Source organism: Xiphophorus hellerii, chromosome 21 (genome assembly GCF_003331165.1).
Source record: "Xiphophorus hellerii strain 12219 chromosome 21, Xiphophorus_hellerii-4.1, whole genome shotgun sequence".
In the NCBI taxonomy this organism is placed as follows: Eukaryota; Metazoa; Chordata; class Actinopteri; order Cyprinodontiformes; family Poeciliidae; genus Xiphophorus; species Xiphophorus hellerii.
Genome location: NC_045692.1, coordinates 14,814,743 through 14,838,256, shown reverse-complemented (window position 1 = coordinate 14,838,256; position 23,514 = coordinate 14,814,743). Strand labels below are relative to the sequence as shown.

Genomic DNA, 23,514 nt, shown 5'->3' with positions numbered 1-23,514 from the left:
TCCAAACTCAATAAACAAACTTTCAAATAGACATTGCAAACTCTCACTATATATGTAACAAAGAATACAGACAACATTGTCCAAATCATATTAACTTGTCAGTTAACCTATTTTAAACAGCATCTTCCTTTATTTTCTAGGGAAGTAACATTACCGCCACCTAGTGGTATATGTGTTCCTTATTTTCATCCTAGAGTGATTCCACAAGTTTTGATGCACTGGCCTAAAAAATACTGTATCCTCTGTGATAACCAAGTCAAGGCACTAAAAATAGTCTTTTCAAAGTCTCTGGAAACTGTGACAGTCATGTAGTGTGTTACCTGCTAAAGCCACCAAGCTTCTTTCGAAATATACAAATGTAAAATAAGAAAAATGTGATAGTTGAAGTTTTGGTGTTGAAAATATAATCCAACTCTGACGGCTGTGTAGGGGGTTGAAAAAAAGAGCTATTTAAAGAATTAAATGACTGTGAACACCATATTTTACATTACATATTCTTACATATTTTGGTTGTGTAGAGCCAAGAGTTGTTTGGTATTAGTGCTCAAACTCATTAATTAATTCCCCTTACAAATATTGCATCATTTAAAATATGTCTATACAGACATATAGACATATTTTAAATGTGTCTATATTTAAAATATGGCTGTGCTATCTTGCAGACATAGCGGTATGAGTATAAACTCTATGTGTTCTGGAGTGGCGGGCATCCTCTCACCACTGGTCAGGCTCTTGCAAGCCTACCACTACAGCATTCCCATGGTTGTTTATGGCATCATCCCGATGGCTGCTGGTTGTTTCAGCCTGTTGCTCCCTGAAACACTCAATGTTGAACTTCAAGACTACATTGAACTGAAGTAAGCTGATGTCAGTGAAAGCAACATGAATTATTTTCACTGCATTACACTGTAATTAATACGTGTGTTGCTTGTTATGTTTTTGAAATAGAAAAGCGACAAAAGCACCAGAGGGGAGCCAATGCTGTGATGAAGGAACGGATGAGAAACTATAAATTTGAATATAAACTACATTGTTGTAACAGATCTAACTCAAAAAACATTTTAGGAGGAACTGATTAAATATGTTAAATGTAGTGTGTTCTCATTTTAATGACTGTTTCAGGGGAGTTAGTGCACAGCATTCTAGGCAACTTTATCTTTTAAAAATGTGTTCTATAGTTTATTAGTTCATTTGATTTTAATTTAATAATTTTTTGATCACAAAAATCCCAACTTTTCCACATTTGTACATTTAATAAACTTAGGAAACCAATGCTAGGCTTCCCAAGACTTTCAAAATTCCTTACCATCGCAGTCTCCATTTTTTTCATTTTGATATATCAATAAAAAATAATCTTTGTGTTTTTTATGGGTTGTCTAAAGTTTAAGCGAAAGTTGAATGTGATATAAAATATTTTTTATGGCTTATTTGTTCTTGTTTTAGCAACTAGAGTATTTTTGCTCAGCTATATGTCTATAGTTTATGAATTCTGGACAAGATCATCTCACACTAAATACAGAAGTACAGTTTATGATCTGTTCATTATGTTTAGTTTAAAGTTATATCTCCGCATAGATCCAGACTGGTTTGGGAGGCTTTATTCTTAATCAACATTTATTAAATCATCATTTGTGTCTATCTTCTTCTGAGCTCTTTAATTCATTTTTCTTGTGGCACTGTAGCTGGTACACAGAATATTTGTGTCAAATATATCCAAAACTTTTTTCTGGAGGCCACCCCATTCGTCAAATGCCAAGTGCGAGGACATTCAGCAAGAACCCAGAAACAAACAGTATCCACTCACTTACTTTATCACTCACAAATTCAGAATATCATGTTCTAGATTATGGGAAGAAACATGGGTACAACCACCCAGACTCCATGCAGAATCAGTCCAAATGGGATTTGAACTGTTGATTCATCTATGAAGGAGATGCACCATCATCAGATCCAACAGCCTGTCAGTTTTTTTCTGAGTTGTTGCAGCAGCTGTAGATAAATTTGATCGGGTTAAAAAAGGATAAAATTCAAATCAAAAAGATACTTCTAAAAATGACTGTGAAAATTGTTCTTTTTCACAAAAATGTAAACATGTATCTGTGTGTATTAGAATGTTTACTTAATTACTACAAAATGAAATATCTTATTTTACTCTAGAATGATATCAAAAATGATCAATTATAAAATTATAGTTCCATTTCCTGTACTAAATACATACTTCTCTGATACATAGATGATGCACATAGTGGGTGTCCTAAATAGATACTCCATTCTTGCACCTTATTATCAGTATGCATTGTCTAGTCACTGTTCAGAACATTAACTATATGGAAGGTAAAAGCGTATATCCTGAGACAGATTGGACTTTAAGTAAATTATTCTATCATAGAAGAGCTGAATGTTGGTCATTTGTGAAATTATTAATGGTAATAGTAATAATGAATAGTGTCTTATGTGACTGATGGAAGGCTTGAGAGAAGGATTACTGCCGATCAAAGGAAGTTAGAAAGTTGAGGGAGTGACCCAGGGTCTAAGGAGAGGGAGAGACCCAGGGCCACTCCCTCAACTCTAAGGAGAGGGAGAGTAGAGGTCTAACTCGGTCTAACATTTTTTAATCTTCTGCCCACCTGTTTTTCCAAATGATCTGCCTTTTGAAACATGTTACATGTTCTTATCGTTAGGGGTTACAGTAAATCATTTTCTCACAATTTTCAATCTGCTTGAAAGAATGACAACTATCGGTAGGACAATGAAGTGTCATTCCAGAGTTGTTGATGTTTTGTCAGGTCCATGATTTTCTACAGGGGTTTCTCCAGATCCGGTGAAGGGAGGGTGGGGGAGTGGATTCTTTTAAAGCTGTAACTGTTTCTTTACAACAGAAGTTGTTGCCTTCTTTTCAAGTTTAAACTTTTTAATACTTTCTCAGATCGCACAAAAGTGAACTCTTCTCCTCTGGTACCAACTGCGTTTCAACACTCGTGTGTTGATGTATTGATTCTGCTGTTTCTTTTGATCAGCTCTGTGTTGTTGCACCTGTGAGAGTAAGAACGCATTTGGCCTTTTGAAACTTGATTGACCTAATTTAAATATTGAGGGCGTTTCCTTCAACCTAAAACATTCACAATAGAATAGGCTGATTTGAAATTCTAAGTTAATATTTGGTTTGTATTTCATGCTAGCAGTTGGACTAGCGTGGTTACTACAGCTCTAAAGGTATTTTTACTCTTTCTTGTTATTTAGTTGGTTTAACCCCATTTTGTTTGAACTCTTCACTTGCATTGTTTACAGAAGAGTTATTTCTTTAACACTTGTGTTATCAATCATTCTAGCAGTTTGGCTGTGTTGCATTTTATTGTTCTTGGGACAATCATAAAGTAATAAGAACTGAGGACATACCATTACGTTTTTGGCTTATCTTAGCTATGCTTGGCTAATTATTAAGTGTGCTTAATAGTGGCTTTAGTGTCTCTACTCCTCCTTCAGATCCTCAAACTGATAATGGATGAGCCACAAGCCAAGATGAGCAGCTTTGGAGAGGTCCTGAAGGAGATAGGGGAGTTTGGTTTATTTCAGAAAAGCTTACTTATTGCGCTGTGCATACCCAGCATTTTCCCAGCTTTCGACGTGACAAGCCAGGTGTTTACTGGAATGAGTTTCCCACATCACTGTAACACTGACTGGATTTTGGAGAATGGACCAAACCTAACCAAAGAGAGGCAGAGAAATCTTACCATCCCCGTGGATGAGAACGGAAGATTTGAAAGCTGTAAAATGTTCATCCCTGTGAATCTGGATTTGGAAATGATTGAAAAGTATGGTCTTAACGGGACAACAGGATGCATCAGTGGCTGGGACTATGAGGTCCAACCTGGTGTTTCCAACATTGTGACAGAGGTAAAAATAATAATAATAATGTGCAGTTGAAGCCAGTTATTTAAATTCATAGTTTAAAAAGACACAAAAGTTGTGTTTTTTTCTTAACCAAAGCCAGAATAAAAATGTCCTTTATTAAATCAGATCGGATTTTCTAAGAGATTATTTTGGTTTTGGAACTTGTTTTGTAAAATTAGTGCACCAACCTCTGGCAAAAGCTGAAAAAAAGATCATTATCTTCAGCAGGCATGCCCAATGTAAGGCCTGAGGGTCATTTGCTGTCCATTGGGGGATTTTGTGTGGCTCCTTTCCAATAAAAAGGAGCCACCCTTCCACTGAAAACTTGACTCAACAGCACAAGCAGAAAGGAATCTTTTTTTCTTTTTCTTTTTTGAAGGTGAGCAGGAAAACTTTAACCCCATATTTGGATCATCAAATCTGAAAAAACAACTTTTATGAATTTCTAAAGAGGTTCAGAAATCATGCACTTGAACCTTTTTAGTGCTTAGACAAAATTATTTTCAAATTTGTTTTATAAATTTTTTTCTACAAAAATCAGACAATGAAATATGGCATGTTCCGTTTTCTTATATGCAGGTGTCTCGTGAGTATATTCAACCTGACAATTTTGGCTCGCGGGCCAAAAAGTTCGGACCCTACAAGTCCTAGTTTGCAGTCAAAAGCCCCCTCCTCATTGAAGAAAGGAGATACTTCAAAGAGCTAGATAGTAGTGCCGATACACGTAGGGAGGAGTCCTTAATTACTGGAGATATAGTGAGACAAAAATGGAAGTTAAAGGCAATGATTGTGTGGGTTTTTTCATGGTTTATTCAAATATCTGCCATCGACAGTATATCTGTGTTTTTCTTGCATACTTTGCAGATTATTCATGTCTATCTTTATATTGTCTGTCCCTTCTCTGTAACGATTGCTCCTTTTTGCAGTTTAATCTGGTTTGTGACAAAAGTGGTTTAATTGAGGCATCACAGTCCATCTACATGGCTGGTGTTCTGGTCGGTTCACTGATGTTTGGGGCAATTTCTGACAGGTATTACTTTTCCTTTAAACATCAGCAGATCTGTTGCCAGAGCAGGCTTCACAAATTTAAGATCATTCCAAATCCAAGCCAGATTATGTTGCATTCTTTAAAAATCTCAAACAGGGTTCTGAATTCCAGTGAGCGATTAATGAACACAAGCTAAAAATGGAAAGGTTGTTTCTAGAGAGTTGTCATCAGCAGACAATATCTTACCTGAGAGAAACAGGTCTCTGAACATCAGAACTAATCTCAGATTAGATAAGCGGAGCAAAGGTCTTAAATGGGTATCTAATAATAACACCATTGCAATTCATCCTGAAGACCACATCAAGTCCATGTCCATCAAAGCTATGCCGCATTTGTTATTGTTAAAGTCAGATTGCCAGCTGAAGAAAAAGAAAAAAAAAAAAACATACATTTGTTTGACTTAAATTAAATACTTGTCTTTTAGACTGTGTCTCTGGACAGTTTCTTCAACAGTGTTAATTTCTGCATTTCAGAAATCACATGTAACATTAGCTTTACATGTTACCTCAGTTTTTTGAATTTGAAATTGTCAAGATTATGTCTTGATTCAGATGTGGACTTGGATCCGTATCGAATTACAGTTTGTCCATCTCTCAGTTCATTGTTTTCTGAACTGAGACTGCTGTTGATTCTAGTCTGCTCTGCATCTTCAAGATCTGAACAAAATTTGAAGAAGCAGTCTTCAATTTTTATGCTTCACAAATCTGCAACAAACTTCCAGAGCATCGTGTCACAGCCAAAATACATAGTTCCTTTAAATCAAGGCTACCTTCGATTAATAAAAACTGGATCTTTTAAAGTAATATCTAGTCATAGAAATGTAATTTTTTTGTTTGTTTATTGAGTTATGTTTTTATTATGTAAAGAACCTTGAATTGCCATGTTGCTAAATGTGCTCTGCAGATAAACTTGAAGATGATACTGGCAAATAATAGATGTATTGCATTTTTCACATTAAAAAGTAGAGCACAACCTAGCTAATTTAGAAAGTGTTAAAATCTACTATTCCTCTCTTTAGGTTTGGCAGAAGATTTGGGATCCTTCTTTCAGTTTTCATCCTGCTGTTGTTCAGCGTCAGCACAGCTTTCTCACCAAACATCTACGTTTACATGACTCTCAAATTTTTATGTGGAACTGGTGTTGTTATCATGAACACATTTGTGATGGGTAGGTTCATTGTTTTGTTTCTCCTTTATGTTCAAGAGTATTGTTCTGTGTCCTAATATTAGAAGCAGCAATATTGGCAAGTTTTTTTTTTTTGTTTTTTTTTTAAGTATCAAACTTTTGAGACTTAAAAATGTAACATAAAGCCTATTTTACCTAATGTATTCACTTCTGATCCACTTTTCAGTGGTGGAATGGACAGATCCTTCAAAATCAGCTCTCTGCACGATGTCCATCATGAGCTTCTTTTCAGTAGGACAGATAATTTTGTCTGGGATTGCTTATTTGACAACAAACTGGAAGAACATGCAACTGGTGCTCTTTAGCCCTCTCGTCATTGTCCTGGTGACCATGTTATGGTGAGCAGATGGTATATTATTCTTAAAGAAACAGATTTTACACCATAAAATTCTATTCAAGGAAATTTAGGGTTCAAACTGAACAAATTTTTTTTTCTCCCAGTTTTCTTCCAGAGTCGCCCCGATGGCTCGTGTCTCAGGGCAAGAAGGAGGAGGCTCTGAAGGAGCTCCAACGGGCCGCCAAAGCTAACAAGAGAAATGTAACAGCGGATCTGCTTGATAAGGTCTTCATCCACAATTAATCTTTAACAAAACCAGATTTAGAAAGGCTTTGGGTTGATGTGAACAATTTCTACCAACTCTTTTCTAATTTTTTAGATCAATGTGGAGCCTTCTCCAAACAGAAAGAACATGGTGGACATTTTCCGAGTAGCCTACTTAAGAAAGAATACTGTAATCATGGCCTTTAACTGGTATGCACTATTTAAAAATGTGCATTTAAAAATGTCACATCTGTAATCGCTACTACATAGACATGGAAACTAAATGTATCTGATTCCAGGTTTGCAGCAACTTTTCTGTTTTACGGACTGAGCCTAAATATCGGAAGTTTCGGCCTAAACATCTACCTCACGCAGCTCATCTTTGGCTTCATTGAAATTCCTGCCAACATGGCTGGCTTGACTCTGATTCAGCGCTTTGGGAGGAGAATATGTGAAGCAGGTTTCCTGATCTTTGGTGGGGTTTCTTGTTTGGTGGCCATTATTATCCCAAAAGGTAGCTTTAAAGTCATGTCATATATAGTATGTTGTTGCTATAAAGTGTAAAACAGTTTTGCACCTCTATGTTTTGTATCTTGTACCAATCAGATCTTCCAGCGATAGTGACTGTCATAGCAATGCTGGGAAAGTTTGCTGCTACAGCTGCCTGCAGCACGGCCCATGTCTATACAGCTGAATTGTACCCTACAGATTTAAGGTAACTTTCTTTCTTCTACCTTTGCTCCACAATCTATAATAATCTCCTAAAGATTAGCTGCTAAAAAAAACCGTTAGAAACATACAGTCCACATTGAAATGGCCATTTGTGTCTAGTCTAAGGTTGCTAGTAAAAGCATAGCATGGTCTAAAAATGTTACATAGGTAGAAGAAAAATAGCAATGTAGCCAAACCTGCACATGAGAAATCTTTTAAATACCTATATACATTGATTCAAAGTAGAAATTAGATCAGGACAGTGATGAAGCATATCTCCGTTTCTAATGCCATCATGTACACCAAGGAAGATGGAGATGCAAAATAATTAACCACAGTTGCAATTCAATAAAAGTCGGGTCCAAATTTTCACCATACTGCAAAGCATGGTGAAAGTTTGCAATAGGGAAAGCCAAGTATACAAAGGAGGACACTTTTTATGCTGTGTTATCTATGTCTTTGATAACATCAAAGAAATGTTTTCAGTCATAAATATTTAAACAGCTGTACCAGGGTGCTTTGACCTTGAAAGTCCATTTTGTTCTTAGAACTCAACCAACTAAAACAATAACTCATTCTAAAATCCAATAAAGCAAGAATGGCTTTAGTAGTTGTCTTAACTACCTAAATATTAGTAGAATTATTTTATGCAAATTTTCCAAAGAAGAATTATTCTGAACATCTTTCAATATGTGGAACTTAATAATGCAGACTTACAGTAGCTGTAAACAGCTTTGATTTGGTCCAATTGTTTTTTTGTTTTTGTTTTGTAGACATAGTGGTGTCGGCTTCAACGCCATGTGTGCTCGTGTGGCTGGCATACTCTCACCACTGGTCAGGCTCTTGGAGATCTACCATTATAGTGTTCCCATGGTGGTGTACGGCATCATCCCAATGGCTGCTGGCGGTTTCTGCTTGCTACTGCCCGAAACACTCAATGTTGAATTTCAGGAGGTCACAGTGATCGGGTAAGCTGAATACAACAACAAAAATTTCTATAAGTAATGCAATTGATACATTAAAGACTAACTTTATGGCATGTGCTCCTTTCCTGTTTTATTGCAGGCATAGAATAAATGGACCACTGGAGGACCAACGTTGCACTGAAGACACTGTCAAGAGTTCATAAACTGTAATGTTTATCTTGGTTGTCTTATGCCAGCCTAACCATGCTTTAAGCTTTTCCACTGTCTACAGTTTCTTTGCTTTTATGATTGTGTTTGTTCAATAAAGTCCTCTAACAAACCTCTGAGGTCTTCACAGAGCAGCTGGATTTATACTGGTGACTTTATTGCATTTGGTTGGATAATAATTTGTGAGTCTGAAGTAGAAGGGGGCTAGATTAAAATGCCACCCTTTTCTGATTCGTTACAAAAATGCCTAAAAACCTTTTCTTCCATTAAGTAACTGTGGCCTACTTCCTAAAATCCCAATAAAAACTTGATTATTGTGAGAAAACATACAAAAGTCCATCCATCCATCCATCCATCCATCTTCTTCCGCTTATCCGAGGTCGGGTCGCGGGGGTAGCAGCTTCAGAAGGGAGGCCCAGACTTCCCTCTCCCCGGCCACTTCTTCTAGCTCTTCCGGGGGAATCCCGAGGCGTTCCCAGGCCAGCCGAGAGACATAGTCTCTCCAGCGTGTCCTGGGTCTTCCCCGGGGCCTCCTCCCGGTGGGACGTGCCCGGAACACCTCACCAGGGAGGCGTCCAGGAGGCATCCTGACCAGATGCCCAAGCCACCTCAACTGGCTCCTCTCGATGTGAAGGAGCAGCGGCTCTACTCTGAGTCCCTCCCGGATGACTGAGCTTCTCACCCTATCTCTAAGGGAGAGCCCAGCCACCCTACGGAGAAAACCCATTTCGGCCGCTTGTATCCGCGATCTCGTTCTTTCGGTCATGACCCAAAGCTCATGACCATAGATGAGGGTGGGAACGTAGATCGACCGGTAAATCGAGAGCTTCGCTTTTCGGCTCAGCTCTCTCTTCACCACGACGGACCGGTACAGCGCCCGCTTGACAGCAGACGCTGCGCCAATCCGCCTGTCGATCTCCCGCTCCCTTCTTCCCCCATTCGTGAACAAGATCCCGAGATACTTGAACTCCTCCACTTGGGGCAGGACACCCCCCCTGACCCGGAGAAGGCACTCTACCCTTTTCCGGCTCAAGACCATGGCCTCGGATTTGGAGGCACTGATCCCCATCCCGGCCGCTTCACACTCGGCTGCGAACCGCTCCAGCGAGAGCTGCAGATCACGATCTGATGAAGCCAAAAGGACCACATCGTCTGCGAAAAGCAGAGATGAGATCCTAAGGCCACCAAATCGGATCCCCTCAACACCTTGGCTGCGCCTAGAAATTCTGTCCATGAAAGTGATGAACAGAATCGGTGACAAAGGGCAGCCCTGGCGGAGTCCAACTCTCACCGGAAACGAGCCCGACTTACTGCCGGCAATGCGGACCAGACTCTGACACCGGTCATACAGGGACCTGACAGCCCGTATCAAAGGGCCCGGTACCCCATACTCCCGGAGAACCCCCCACAGGGCTCCCCGAGGGACACGGTCGAACGCCTTCTCCAAGTCCACAAAACACATGTAGACTGGTTGGGCGAACTCCCATGCACCCTCCAGGATCCTGCCGAGGGTGTAGAGCTGGTCCAGTGTTCCACGACCAGGACGAAAACCACACTGCTCTTCCTGAATCCGAGGTTCGACTATCCGACGGACCCTCCTCTCCAGGACCCCTGAATAGACCTTGCCAGGGAGGCTTAAGAGTGTGACCCCTCTATAATTGGAGCACACCCTCCGGTCCCCCTTTTTGAACAGGGGGACCACCACCCCAGTCTGCCAATCCAGGGGAACTGCCCCCGATGTCCATGCGATATTGCAGAGTCGCGTCAACCAACACAACCCTACAACATCCAGAGCCTTAAGGAACTCCGGGCGGATCTCATCCACCCCCGGGGCCCTGCCACCGAGGAGCTTTTTAACCACCTCGGCGACCTCGCCCCCAGAGATTGGAGAGCCCAACCCAGAGTCCCCGGGCTCCGCTTCCTCAGTGGAAGGCATGTTGGTGGGATTGAGGAGGTCTTCGAAGTACTCTGCCCACCGGCCCACAACATCCCGAGTAGAAGTCAGCAGCACACCATCCCCACTATAAACAGTGTTGGTGCTGCACCGCTTCCCCCCCCTGAGACGCCGGATGGTGGACCAGAATCGCCTCGAAGCCGTACGGAAGTCTTTCTCCATGGCCTCTCCAAACTCCTCCCACGCCCGAGTTTTTGCCTCAGCAACCGCCCGAGCCGCATGCCGCTTCGCCCGCCGGTACCCATCAGCTGCTTCCGGAGTCCCACAGGCCAAAAAGGCCCGATAGGACTCCTTCTTCAGCCTGACGGCATCCCTCACCGAAGGTGTCCACCAGCGGGTTCGAGGGTTGCCGCCGCGACAGGCACCGACAACCTTGCGGCCACAGCTCCGATCGGCCGCCTCGACAATGGAGGCACGGAACATGGTCCACTCAGACTCCATGTCCCCCACCTCCCCCGGGACGTGTTCGAAGTTTTGCCGGAGATGGGAGTTAAAGCTCCGTCTCACAGGGGATTCCGCCAGACGTTCCCAGCAGACCCTCACAACACGTTTGGGCCTGCCAGGTCTGACCGGCTTTCGCCCCCACCACCGGAGCCAACTCACCACCAGGTAGTGGTCAGTGGACAGCTCCGCACCTCTTTTCACCCGAGTGTCCAAGACATACGGCCGCAGATCCGATGAAACGATGACAAAGTCGATCATCGAACTGCGGCCTAGGGTGTCCTGGTGCCAAGTGCACATATGGACACCCTTATGCTTGAACATGGTGTTCGTTATGGACAATCCATGGCGAGCACAGAAGTCCAGCAACAGAACACCGCTTGAGTTCAGGTCGGGGGGCCGTTCCTCCCAACCACGCCCCTCCAGGTCTCACTGTCATTGCCCACGTGAGCGTTGAAGTCCCCCAGCAGAACAAGGGAGTCCCCAGGAGGAGCACTCTCCAGTACCCCCTCTAAGGACTCCAAAAAGGGTGGGTAATCTGAACTGTCGTTCGGCCCGTAAGCACAAACGACAGTCAGAACCCGTCCCCCCACCCGTAGGCGGAGGGATGCTACCCTCTCGTTCACCGGGGTAAACCCCAACGTACAGGCGCCGAGATGGAGAGCAACAAGTATGCCCACTCCTGCCCGACGCCTCTCACCTTGGGCAACTCCAGAGTGGAAGTATGTCCAGCCCCTCTCAAGGAGACTGGTTCCAGAACCAGAGCCGTGCGTCGAGGTGAGACCGACTATTTCTAGCCGGAACCTCTCGACCTCACGCACTAGCTCCGGCTCCTTCCCCACCAGAGAGGTGACATTCCACGTCCCAAGAGCCAGTTTCTGCAACCGAGGATCGGACCGCCAGGGTCCCCTCCCTGGCATACAAAAGTCAGAGATACAAATACTTTTTCAAGGGACTGTGTTTAGATGCAGTTTAGATGTGTTCAAGTTGTACTCAGAATTGGGAAATTTCAACTTTCCAGTCAAAACAATTCAACTGGAAAGCCCTAAAAAAAATTTCCCCCTGGGAATTTGGAAGCAACACTGATTACCCCCAGTTATGACTCATAAGGTGGACTGCGCACTCCAATATGGCCGTTCCTTGCATCAACAGGAGTAAGATGTGATGAATTCATATTTATTTTACAAGACACACAAGCGAGTCCATCTTAAATCAGTGTTACAAGTCTAAACAGAACAAATTAAAAATGGTGTTTGCTTATGCAAAGTAAAGCTAAAAATGTTTTAAACAGGTACTGTAAACAATATTAATGGGCATCGCCATGTTGCAATCCTGACTTTTTATCTAGAAAGCTGTTACCTCCGGTCTGCCATCAAACATAGCTCAGAGTTCCCACTTCCCAAGCAACTGCAATGCAGCACCAGTGGCAGTCTTAATAAATAACAAAAAAGACAAAAGTCTAAGATGCAGATGTACTAATTATTTTAATGAATAAAAATAAGAGAAACATGCCTGAACTCCAAAATAATCAAAAAGAAATGGAAATACTGAACAAAAACAGTTATAAATCATATAACGACCTCAATTAGTCCTAGACAAACATTGTTTACTCTTTTATCTGTTCAGTTGCTACAGTTTTGTTAGACGGTGTGGAAAAGGGACAGAAGATCGAGAAAAGAACAAAGCCACAAGATCATCTCCACTTGAAGCCAGACTCAGTCTACACAAAGCACACACAAACACAATCTCATAAGGCTCGATCATAAAAGTCCTGACCACCTTAGCAGGGCTCAGTCTGAGACCATCAGCAAGTGATGAAAGACACGATCACTGCTTTTTGTTCCCTCACCTTCGCAAGTTTCTTTCAGGAATTTTTATGTGAACTAGGACATATATCTAAATCAAAATCACCTCCTAAATCCCACCAAAAAATAAAAATAGAAAATAAAGATTAAAAAAAATACACTTGGTCATTTGTGATTTAAGGCTTGCACATAGGTTTACATCTTCACAGGCAAAAACATAAAGCTTTTCTCTTAGTTTTCTTTGATGGCATCCAAAAATGGCATCTGGAGAGTTGTGACAATACATCATTATCTAATTAAATAGATAAACCACACCACAGTCTTAACTGTTTCATAATGCAATACACAAGTTCCTCAGACTTGGTCAATAATGCAAAATTTGCAAGAAAATTGACTTTTCCAACTGTTTACAATTAAGTTTTTATTTATCAGCTGTAAGAAACAAAGATGTGAAAGCATGTGAGAGTGACTGTAAACGGCCCCCAACTGGGGTTTAATGAACGGCGTTGACAATACTTTAAGATTTTGGAAACTCAAAGTGATTTAGAACTTATGTTCACAATTTTCAAGGACATTAACCTTTTCCGATAGGAAATTATGAACAGACATCATACTTGTCAAATTGTTGCTGACATCAAGGCCTTCAAAAGTATACAACCCCAAGCCAAGAACCAATCGCCACATTTGAGGAACCTACAATCATGTCGTGAGACAGAAACCCAAGGCAGAGTGAAACAGCATGAAAATAAAACCAAATGACATTATTTACATCCTCAGGTTTAAGTCAAGTACTTATTTTCAGCCCTGTTAAAATAAATGTTAAATTCAGAAACTAATACCAGACAGTGAGAAGAGTTCAGCTGCTGCACTTTCACTTCCAACTAAATAGAACAAAACAAAAAAAATGTCAAGAAGGCTTTTGGATTTTTTTTTTTCTGGTGATAGTCTGAATTAACTGGAGTTCTTCAGAGCACAGTTTTAAATATCAGAAGAATAAATCAGCTCATTTAAATGCATAAAAGCCAAAACAGAAGAGCCATTGTAAATTTTTATTGAAGTACTGGGTTTTGTTCTTTATGAGGAACTGCAATGCTTTATATCCTGCTCTAAGACTGATGATAGATACTTTCATTTCAGTTGGTTGGAAAAGAGTGAGATTGCCCAGGTTGCCATTTGTGCAAGAACCATCACTAACTAAGCATAGTGTTTCTTTTTAAACAAACACTTGGATGTTAGTTGAGAATTTGCATTTTTATTTATCCAGTGACCTTAATAATCAAATAATTAAGCACAGTATCAAGAGTTCAAGATTCATGTAAACCATAAAGCCTTCAATTATTATACACAGTTTAAGTTAATCTGATGTATAAAGTCCATTGCTTAAAACAGTCAAAACATGCGTTCACATGTGTTTGTCCTCCTTATGGGCACACGTTTAGGACAAAAATATTTTATACCTTTAAATCCAGTTTTGTAACACTGTGACACAAAGTTCCTGAGAAATTAACATATTAAAACTGCGCATTACCCATTTGCATGAGCCAGTTGAGCTGAAATTGCAAACAGAACCGGGTTGTTTTGCTGTATTTAAAATAAAACTGTGGAGGTAACTTTCTCAACTATAAATCTCTGTCATTTTCACATATAGTATGAAAATGAGATGAACTGTATAAATCATTTCTGACGTACCATTTTTAAATGTAAATAGTAGCAGTTATACTGTATATATATTTTCAAAACTCTTGGGACATGGCTGCCTCATTTCTTATCAGGAACAAGAGTCTTGGTCTACTTAAAATAATTTCAAACCTAAATCTGCACATCAAGTCAGTTTCTCAACAGTATACCCGCTTTTAAATTTGCATGGGTGTTTTTAGGGTAGCAAAGCCGTAATCGTTGTATGTAGTTTTGGAAAGGGCTGCTAAGAAAAGAATTTGCATTCTAATTCTAGAGGAAGTAAGCATTGTAGAAAAGAAATGTCATTCATCATTTGCAACTTTTGAGGATCAATTTTGCATAAGTAAAAATTCTTGCAGTGAAATATTTGTTAATTTACTCCTTACACTGATAATAGGAATGCAGAAGCTATGGTAGTTAGCTAGAGAGTGAAGCTAATAAAATATTTCCTTGTTCGCCATTTTGATTGATCACTTTTCAATCAGTTTGAAGCGTAACTGCGGCAGCAAAGCTTAAATTTGTATCTCAAACAGTTGATACAGATGGGATGTGAGTTTTAAACAAACATAATGCAAAAAAAATGTATACCAAAAAAATATGGAACATTATTTCACATTGCTACAAAGCTAGAATTACATGTTCAAAATATGCTAGGTCCAAATTTGTTCCCATATCACCTGATTTCCAAAATGACACCATAATTTTATAATATGAAGAAGAGAGAGAGTTTAGGGCTAAGAATCACCAAAAGACAATGGTGCTATATTCAGTATTACAAATTAAAGACTGAAAAAATTAAATAAAATCATATTTTGGCATTACTTTATTTTCCATCTCATCAGCACTCATAAAAAAAAAGAAAGGTAAAAAGTTTGGCATCAGCACTTGAAGCCACGTTTGTGCATTTCAAACGACACAATGCTCCACATGGGGGAAGAGGAGGCGTCTCCTAAACGTGCATTCAGTAGTTCTTATGATTATAAGGCATTGTTACACTTATCAGGATCATCGGGATTTGAGGGTGTTGGATCAGATTGTGCAAATGCATCACATATTAATGAGAGAATAACAAGATGAAGGAACCAGAATGTTAAATGAAAATATTTGTCTTGTAAATGCTCAAATCCTTCTACATATGCACTGTAAACTTTGAGCGATTCTCACACTGTACGTTCTGATACTACGGCTGACCACCTAATTCAACAAGGTGGTATTGTATAATCCTATGGGTAGCAAAATGGCAAAATGGTACTATTTTCTTTGGCAGTAGTGGTTTCTTTACAGCCATGGAAAGAGGAAAAAAAATGCATTAAACTATTTTTTTTGTTTTTAATTTTCACATTTTTTAGGCAAGTCACGGTTCCAGGTAGAACAACAGTTTAACTAATGCTGAGCTGAGCGAAGCCCATCAGCTTGATGTCATCTGGTATTTCAGATTCCTCCACCCCAGAAGCCTGTGAAGAGATCAAAATCAGTCAGGAAATATTCACTAAGTTGGATTATTTCAGTTTTAATAAGTACATGTGTATGCTCCTTGGAAGAAAAAACTTGAATGGAAGATTTGTAATATTCCCACTATGTTTCAAAATGTGTTGATGGGGTTTTAGTAGCAGTAAGGTTTATCACAAAGCAAGACGTTTAAACTACTATTCTTGAAAAATCTGGGAGGAAAAAATTCTCCTTGTTGGATGAATGAAGTATTGTTACTGTAATAATGTAGTTGATAATATTACCAACATGGGAAAAAGGCTTCACTCACCAGCTTGAATGTTACATTTTTATGGGCTTGAGGCTCATCGACTATCTTCTGCAAATTTGCAGCAACTGAAAGAGAAATAAAGTTTCAGTACAAAGAAACGAATACAATAATCTTGGAAGAGAATGTAGATGTAGACTGGCTTCACTGCCATTTTTGTATGCTGACTTTACACTGGAATTATTCTTTGCTTTTAAATGCAGTGTTGCTTAGCAGTGTACTGTAACTTAAACCCTTACTTCTGAACTTCTTTTTGGACCTCCTTCTTTTGGATCTTTGTGTTAACATCTGAGGAGCTGCTGGGTAAAATACTTTTGAAGTTCTGTACAAATAATCAGTGCTAAAATATAGATTTCTTAAACCCCAAAAACAAGCTGTTGAAGGACCACAGGGCTGGTATAATTGGACAGCAATCAACACTCTTCACCATGGTATATTGCTTAATCAACTGAGCTACATCAGAGTTGAAAAAAATCACATGCAGGGTATCTCAAGGCTCCATCTTGGTTTCCCTCTTGTTTAATATCCACATGCTCCCATTATTTCAGATTATAGTAAAGACAAGTTAGCAGAATCACCCAGATGATACACAGCTCAACATTACAGTATCACCATACAACTTTGAACCCATCCAAGCATTGAGTATAGGCATAGAGTGAATTAACGCATGGATTTGCCATAACTTTCTTCAGTTGAATAAAGACTAATAAAAAATTTTTTAACAGAAGACTAATGTCCCAGCAAAATCTTCAATAACCTCATTCAGGAGTTTATGTTTAGTCAAATTGATTACCGCAACAGTGTCTTCATGGGTCTGAATCAGAATGAATTCAGAATGTTGCTGCTAGAATTCTCACTATAAATAAAAATAAAAAGTGAGCACATCACTCTTGTTCTAAAGTCCTTATATTGGCTTCTTGTAGCTCAGAGAATAGACTTTTATTAGCTTATAAATCACTGAAAGGTTTAGTACCAAAATACATTTAAGAACTGTTATCGTAACGGCCTCCCAGACCACTGATGTATTCGGGTTCAAGTCTACTTTCCATCCCCAGAATCAGACCCAACCATGGAGAAACAGCATTCAGGTTTCTACTCCACTAATCCGTAATAAACTTCTAAAAACTGATGAAACACTAAGTTCATTAAAATCAAGGCTAAAAACTCATTAGTTTAGTGTTGGCTTTGATTAATAACTAAAACATCATTAGTCTGTATTCAAATTTTTCTTCATTTTGCAACTACAATACTGTGTAAAAAGCCTGGTTATGGTGGACTTGCATTACACATACAAAACAAAGCTATTCAGGGTTTGTTGGCAGATAGCTCTATCTGCAGAAGGCTTAGTGACAGCATAGAAAATAACCTTGTTTAAAGCAGGTCAAAAGCAAATTTTTAATCTTTAAACAAATATGCTAAGAACTTAAAATGATAACCAAAGACAGAAAATTTTGCTGAACTCACCTATTACTAAGTCCCTCCCGTCCACCAGACCGGCTGACACCAGCTCCTGGGACACTCCATCTGCTGTGTCTGAAAAAATCCATAACATTAGGCAATTCCCACACAGCTTAGCGTGAGGGTATCGATGCAGCACAGAGAGGAACATCTTGTGACACTCATAGGAGGGGGGTCAACAAGGACATGACTAAAGAAAGAGACTTCCACAATATAAAAGAAACACAATCAGACAGGAGTCTAGCTTCTCTGAGTCGTTTTCAAAAATAAACTACACTTACCTCTTCCTGGCATAAATTCAAAGCGGATGTCATTCAGCTCCTTCTTTGAATTTCTGATGAGAAACAAATGATAAAAAATGAGGTGGCAAAAAAAAAATTATTCACAAGATGTTAGATACCAATATATGCCCCTAGAATGAGTTTTAAAGATGTACCTTAACCTTAATACCAAACTAATGGGAGTGTTAATATCTCCTGAGGCAGCCGGGATCTGTTGAAACAAATTTAACAAATTAATTTGAGTAAAACTAAGCCAGTAGATGGAAACCCATCTAATTCACTTCTTTTTTTTTGGTGACATTTTAAAAGTTTCCTCAAAATTCTCATGACAAATAGATGGAAGCATAGCTACAGATTCAATAAGGAGGACTGGACCAAAATTCCAACTTCTGGAAGGATATCCACATGCATGTGGATATCCACATGCTTGCTCCAAGTCAAACTGTTTGAAAGCAGTGCTACTTGGTAAGAAGTAAAGGTAAACTCATAAATTCAAAGAAAGTAGTAAAAGTAAAAAAAAAAAAATGAAAACGACTCATTTAAAATTAACTTGTAATGCTCAAAAGAAATTCTGATTTATTGTCAGTGAGAATAAAACATATTTTTTGTCCCCTCCACGTATGTAAATGTCTTGTTCCAATTGTACTCAAAGTTCCACAAAAACAAATAAAGTTGCAAATAATAAACTCACAATGGTAAGCTGGGGGAGACTGACCTGAGTGGGAACACCAGCAGAAGCAGGAACACTGAGTGAGGGGGATGCAACCTGGGTGGGGGGTTGAGTGTTGACTTGCGTGGGTTGCAGTAGATGTTGACCTGCAGCCTGAGGTAGTTCAGCCTGACCTGGAGGCATTGGCTGGAGGTGACTACTTAAAGGCTCAGGAGTCTGAAAAATCTGAAAGAGGTTCATTTGGTTGGTCCTCTCAAAAACATTTTTTCACAGACTCAAAACTAAGACTTAAACTCAGAACATATTGACTTTAGCAGATAAAACGTAAGGATTTCCTCCATTTTCCCATGAAAATTCAAATAAATCTTTTTAAACTTACCTCTGAATTCTGGGGACCTTCCTTCACTCTTGGTGACTGTTGATGACAGATGGAAGAAACGTCAGAAGAAATTTATGGAGACAGATTTTGAGAAGCAAACAGAGCGGCAACAATAACTAGTAAACACATTAAAACGGATCACTCGTTTACTTTCCTCAAGGACGTGTCCATTGGGCTTACATTTCCCTTTTCCAACTATAGTGAAGTCAAGTGAAGATTTATTGTTGGCTACAGAGATTTTATTGCCAAAAATTAAAGGGTTTGTTTATTTTATTGTTGAAATCCTTTCTAATAACATGACAACCTTATTTTATTTTCTACTTGAAAATCCAAACCTGTAAACGAGTGACGGCACATCTTGCACAATTAGATTTAGTAGAAGAAGCAGAGCAGAAGTATTAAGTGGGATTAAAGAAGCGAAAAAGTGATAGATATAGGTTCAAATTGATTATCTGGAAAAAAAGTCCAGTTGAACCTATGAGGCACCTTGAGGCTCAGAAAATAAACATTTTTGCAAACTTCGATTGATGCCCAATGTAACCACATATTTTTCATAAACTGTAATCACTTACTCTAATGCTTTCCCATAAATAACTAGTAAATGTAACCCTCTGTCTTGACAGGAAAACAGTTTTAGGTGTGATCACTCCCCTAGACCACCAGGGGCAGAGGAGCGTCTTCAAATAATATTTCAATGGAGGCCTTAATCTCTTATTGCAAAATGCAATGCAATATAAAAAAAGTTAACCACCAAAGAGACAATTTTGATAAGTTGGCATTAACATAAAAAGTGGAATGAATAAGCTAAGCTAAAAGACATGTTTGACAGGTGACAGAATTTTGAGTTAAAGAAAGCAAAAGTAATAAGACATGACATTTTATGACAAAAAGCACATAAAGTCCCCAAAACAAATAAAAAATACATATCTATGAATATGTCTGAAGTTAAAAACATAAAAAATAAACATTATGAAAATCTACATGTTTAGGTCTGAAATAGCTTTAAAGAATGTGATGTATTTATAATAATAAATATATATATGTATATATATATATTGAAAGTAAGCAATTTCATCACAATTTTGTTAGAGGAATTATTTTGGGCCTCAGGGTAGATAAATAAATATCATTAAAAGGTGCCTCAAAGGTTAATTAAACTGAAAGGAGTAGGGAGGAAAAAGCATTGTGGGCTAAATGAAGGCAAACTGATTCGACTTTTGGGAAAACTGTTACCTGTAAAAGGAGGCAGATCTAACATTAAACTTAAAATAAATGGCAGGAATTCCAGTGTGCCAACATGTTACCACAAATGATGATTGATTGGGAATAAACTGGTCAGTGGTCAATGTATTGCTTAAAAATCATTGTAAAGATAAGTAATTTGCTGCTCTCAGTAAATTTAGGCAGTGTAAAAACAACAGTGACGGAAGAGAAAAAGAAGTAGAAATACAGATGGCTTCCAGGACAGGAATCTCTCACTGGCAAACTATTTAATCTATCCTACACTCTATTACTAGAATTGATTGTAAAGAGCTCAATGCCTGCTGGTATTTCTGGAAGAACCAAAAGAAATGTATTTGTTGAACAGAACTAAACTACATTTTCAGCATGACCAGCTGTAAATGCACTGTCCAATCTGATTGTTTAAGTAGTTTTTCCCCACAATCCATGGATGAACCAATGGCTAAGCATTTACTTTTGCTTTTGTTTAAACTGCTAACTTTGAGGGACTAGGAAACATATAACAACAACCAAAAAATACACACACACACGTCCACCCACACAGAAAGGTACCTTTTGTGTAAAATCGTTTCATCAGTTGTTCGAGATTTTGACGATACATTAAAAATCTGCAACTTTTCAAAGGTTCTAGCTTGTAACAGAAACAGTAGGAATTTGCAGTGCCTGGTAGAAGTATTAACACCCTTTGTACTTTTTTTTTTGTCACGATAAAAGCACAAAATTCAATGCATTTTAATCAGATTTTATGTTATAAACCAGCACAAGGTAAAGGATATTTGTTCTTCCATTGTAGCTCTGGCTTTGTGCTGCTGCAGGGTGAACCTCTAGACTACCCGAGGCAGAGGTGGTCTAGTTTAAACTTATATCAAGTGTTAATGTGTGCCTGTGACTTATGCCAAGTTTAAACTACACAAAAGTGGATAATAATTCGGCGAGTTTTGAAAGCGACTGGTTGCACATGATTTTAACAGTGAAAAGAGGGAGGAAGTTTTTGAAAAACATACATCGGTTTTCTCCATCTTTGCAATTATGGGCTATTTGTACTGGTCTGTTAATTTAAAGCCCAATAAAATACTTTAAAATGTTTTGTGTGGACAACAAAATGTTTGAGCAAATCAAGACACCTGCACAGCTATCTCACACTAATGGCGGTTGACTTTCTTTCCCGTCTTTCTTAGCTGTGAGGACCAACATGTGAGAGTCCTTCCTTGTTAGGGCAATGCCATCTGTATTTCTGTGACAAGTGAACAACCCTGGATGTAGGCAGCTCGAGTGGGTGGGCGAAGCGCACTTGTCGCCTCGGGGCACTAACAGGCTTCACCTGCTGCTCCTTTGCGTCAAAGACAACATACAGAGAGACTCACTGGAGAGACAATGGACGGACATGCTACTGCACAGACACGAGGATGACAACTTCATCAGAGTACAGCGATTAAGAGACATGGCGTGTGGAGTAATAAAAAGTGTTAATGTGTGCCTGTGACAGAGAAGGAGGTAGGGTTTTACTCACTCTTAAAGCTGCGACAGCTGCTTTGCCTTCCTCGCTTTCTTCATCGAGCTCTTCATCGCTCCATTCCCATTCGCCGTCCTCCGTTTTATGGAGCCGGCCACTGGAACCAGGCACTCGTCGTACCTGACACAAGAACACAACTAAGCTTGGCTTCTGATGATTTTATAAAGGGCAAGCAGCAAATCCATTGCTTTACCTTACCCTTTTAGATCTCTCTGTTATTGTAGGAGCCCTTTCGATCAACTTCTCGTGCAAGTATTCATGGGTCTGAAAGGAGAGAGAATTGCTATTTGCTTTAAAATAATGAATGACAAAGCATGACATCTACTGTTTACACAAGATTCTTCAGCTGAGAATTGCATCTAACAAAATCCCCCAGGTTGTATTTGGACTGGATTTTTTGTTATGCAAATGAACTTCTTACAGTTATTGAGACAAGAATCACATTTGTTTTCTTCTGTCCGAAATAATCCCAAAAGAAGAAATGCTCTCATTAAAACATGTATCTAGGGCATCCCTTGTCCACCCAGACAATACAGCCAAAATTAGAAATAAGTGAATGCAAGGTGATGCAGCAAAACTAGTTAATGAATTTGTTGTTTCTAGCCTGGAATGTCTTTAAAAGGCCTGAAATTTCAGTAAAAATGCAGCTGACCTAAAATAACAAAGCAAGAGTTATGAAAATTAAAAAAAAGAAGAAACTATATGTGCCGTAAGAACCAACTTTCTTTATCTTATTTTAAAGATTTGAATATTCCCAACAAAATACAGGTTCACTGCTTGTTCTTGGAGTTAAAAAAAATTAAACACTTACTTTTGCTTTTTGAAAGAATTTATGCTTCAACAACTCTGATGACGTTGGCCTGAAAAACACCATGTGTAAGAATAAGACCTACAGAGAGCTCTGTAAAATACTATGACACATAAAACCAGTAAATTCAAAAGTAATAAAATGACCACTATAAGCTTCTTTCCTTTTTATGTACAACCCAGAGTAAATCCACTATTGTTAACTAAATACCACATTCTGCTTTATCAAAGAGCTAACTAGAACACCGCAAAAACAGATTGATGTGGCCTGGAAGCTTCTCTAAAGAAATGTGTGTTATATACGACTTCCTCACGGCAACACACCGTTTCTCTGGCTCCTTCTGTAAACATTGGGAGATCATCTTCCTGAAAGATTTGCCATATTTCTTCACCATCTCCTTATCTGTCACACCAGTGTCCAGAGATGGTGGGTCATTCTGCAGTGTCAGCATCAAGACCTGAAAACACCAGAAATGTTTTTAATGACCAATATTCTTATCTTTATATTCTTTTATATAAACAACAGATCATCCCAGCAGTGTCCTTACCTTCATTGGTGGGTATTTATGATAAGGTGCAGCTCCAGTGGCAAGCTCTATAGCTGTAATCCCAAAACTCCAAATATCGGCTTTGAAATCATATCCCCTCACCTGAGAAAGCAAATAAAGCACTCAGTAAAACTAACTGAAAAATAATAACTGAAGCTTTTTGCTGTATTTATTTAGGTTCATGTGAACTAATATGAATTACTATTTGTTGTAAACCTTTTTTACAGTCCGCTGTGACTTTTTTTTCTTATAATTTTTTTTCATCATTGTGTCAAAGAATTCAAGCACTTTGAAAAATCTGTTCACCCCTTCACCTGTGGTGATGCTGCACCAAGAACTCCTAAAGGAAACAACACAAAACCTCTGAAGAAGTCATGAGCACAACTTCCTTATTCACAAAATATAAACAAAAATGGCAAGGTGTCAGAGTTTGGGATTTCTCTTTGGTAAAAGACCCCAACCTATTTCTCCCAC

The 23,514-nt window shown here is 39.1% G+C and overlaps 2 protein-coding genes and 1 long non-coding RNA gene across 3 annotated transcripts in view; 2 read left to right on the top strand and 1 right to left on the bottom strand.

Moving 5' to 3' along the window:
* The first annotated feature begins 699 nt into the window (after positions 1 to 699).
* Positions 700 to 1,638, top strand: LOC116712353 (uncharacterized). The gene is made up of 2 exons (XR_004337515.1): positions 700 to 857; positions 949 to 1,638. It is a non-coding gene; the product is annotated as an uncharacterized LOC116712353 (long non-coding RNA).
* Positions 1,639 to 2,659: 1,021 nt separating this feature from the next.
* Positions 2,660 to 8,747, top strand: LOC116712345 (solute carrier family 22 member 13-like). Its single transcript, XM_032552218.1, has 10 exons — positions 2,660 to 3,894; positions 4,818 to 4,921; positions 5,958 to 6,106; positions 6,291 to 6,462; positions 6,566 to 6,686; positions 6,781 to 6,875; positions 6,965 to 7,179; positions 7,272 to 7,380; positions 8,150 to 8,344; positions 8,442 to 8,747. The coding sequence occupies exons 1-10, from the start codon at positions 3,499 to 3,501 to the stop codon at positions 8,503 to 8,505; spliced, it is 1,620 nt and encodes a 539-aa protein (XP_032408109.1). The 5' UTR covers positions 2,660 to 3,498; the 3' UTR covers positions 8,506 to 8,747.
* A 3,622-nt stretch (positions 8,748 to 12,369) lies between these two features.
* oxsr1b (oxidative stress responsive kinase 1b) overlaps positions 12,370 to 23,514 on the bottom strand; it is a 47,191-nt gene continuing 36,046 nt past the window's right edge. The window contains exons 7-18 of the mRNA XM_032552219.1: positions 23,041 to 23,142; positions 22,817 to 22,950; positions 22,497 to 22,545; positions 21,884 to 21,949; positions 21,683 to 21,805; positions 18,931 to 18,966; positions 18,597 to 18,776; positions 18,037 to 18,092; positions 17,882 to 17,934; positions 17,607 to 17,675; positions 16,146 to 16,210; positions 12,370 to 15,840 (exon numbers count right to left, since the gene is read on the bottom strand). Of these exons, the coding sequence (XP_032408110.1) occupies positions 15,766 to 15,840; positions 16,146 to 16,210; positions 17,607 to 17,675; positions 17,882 to 17,934; positions 18,037 to 18,092; positions 18,597 to 18,776; positions 18,931 to 18,966; positions 21,683 to 21,805; positions 21,884 to 21,949; positions 22,497 to 22,545; positions 22,817 to 22,950; positions 23,041 to 23,142 (1,008 nt within the window). The 3' untranslated portion in view covers positions 12,370 to 15,765. The remainder of the gene's footprint in view (positions 15,841 to 16,145; positions 16,211 to 17,606; positions 17,676 to 17,881; positions 17,935 to 18,036; positions 18,093 to 18,596; positions 18,777 to 18,930; positions 18,967 to 21,682; positions 21,806 to 21,883; positions 21,950 to 22,496; positions 22,546 to 22,816; positions 22,951 to 23,040; positions 23,143 to 23,514) is intronic.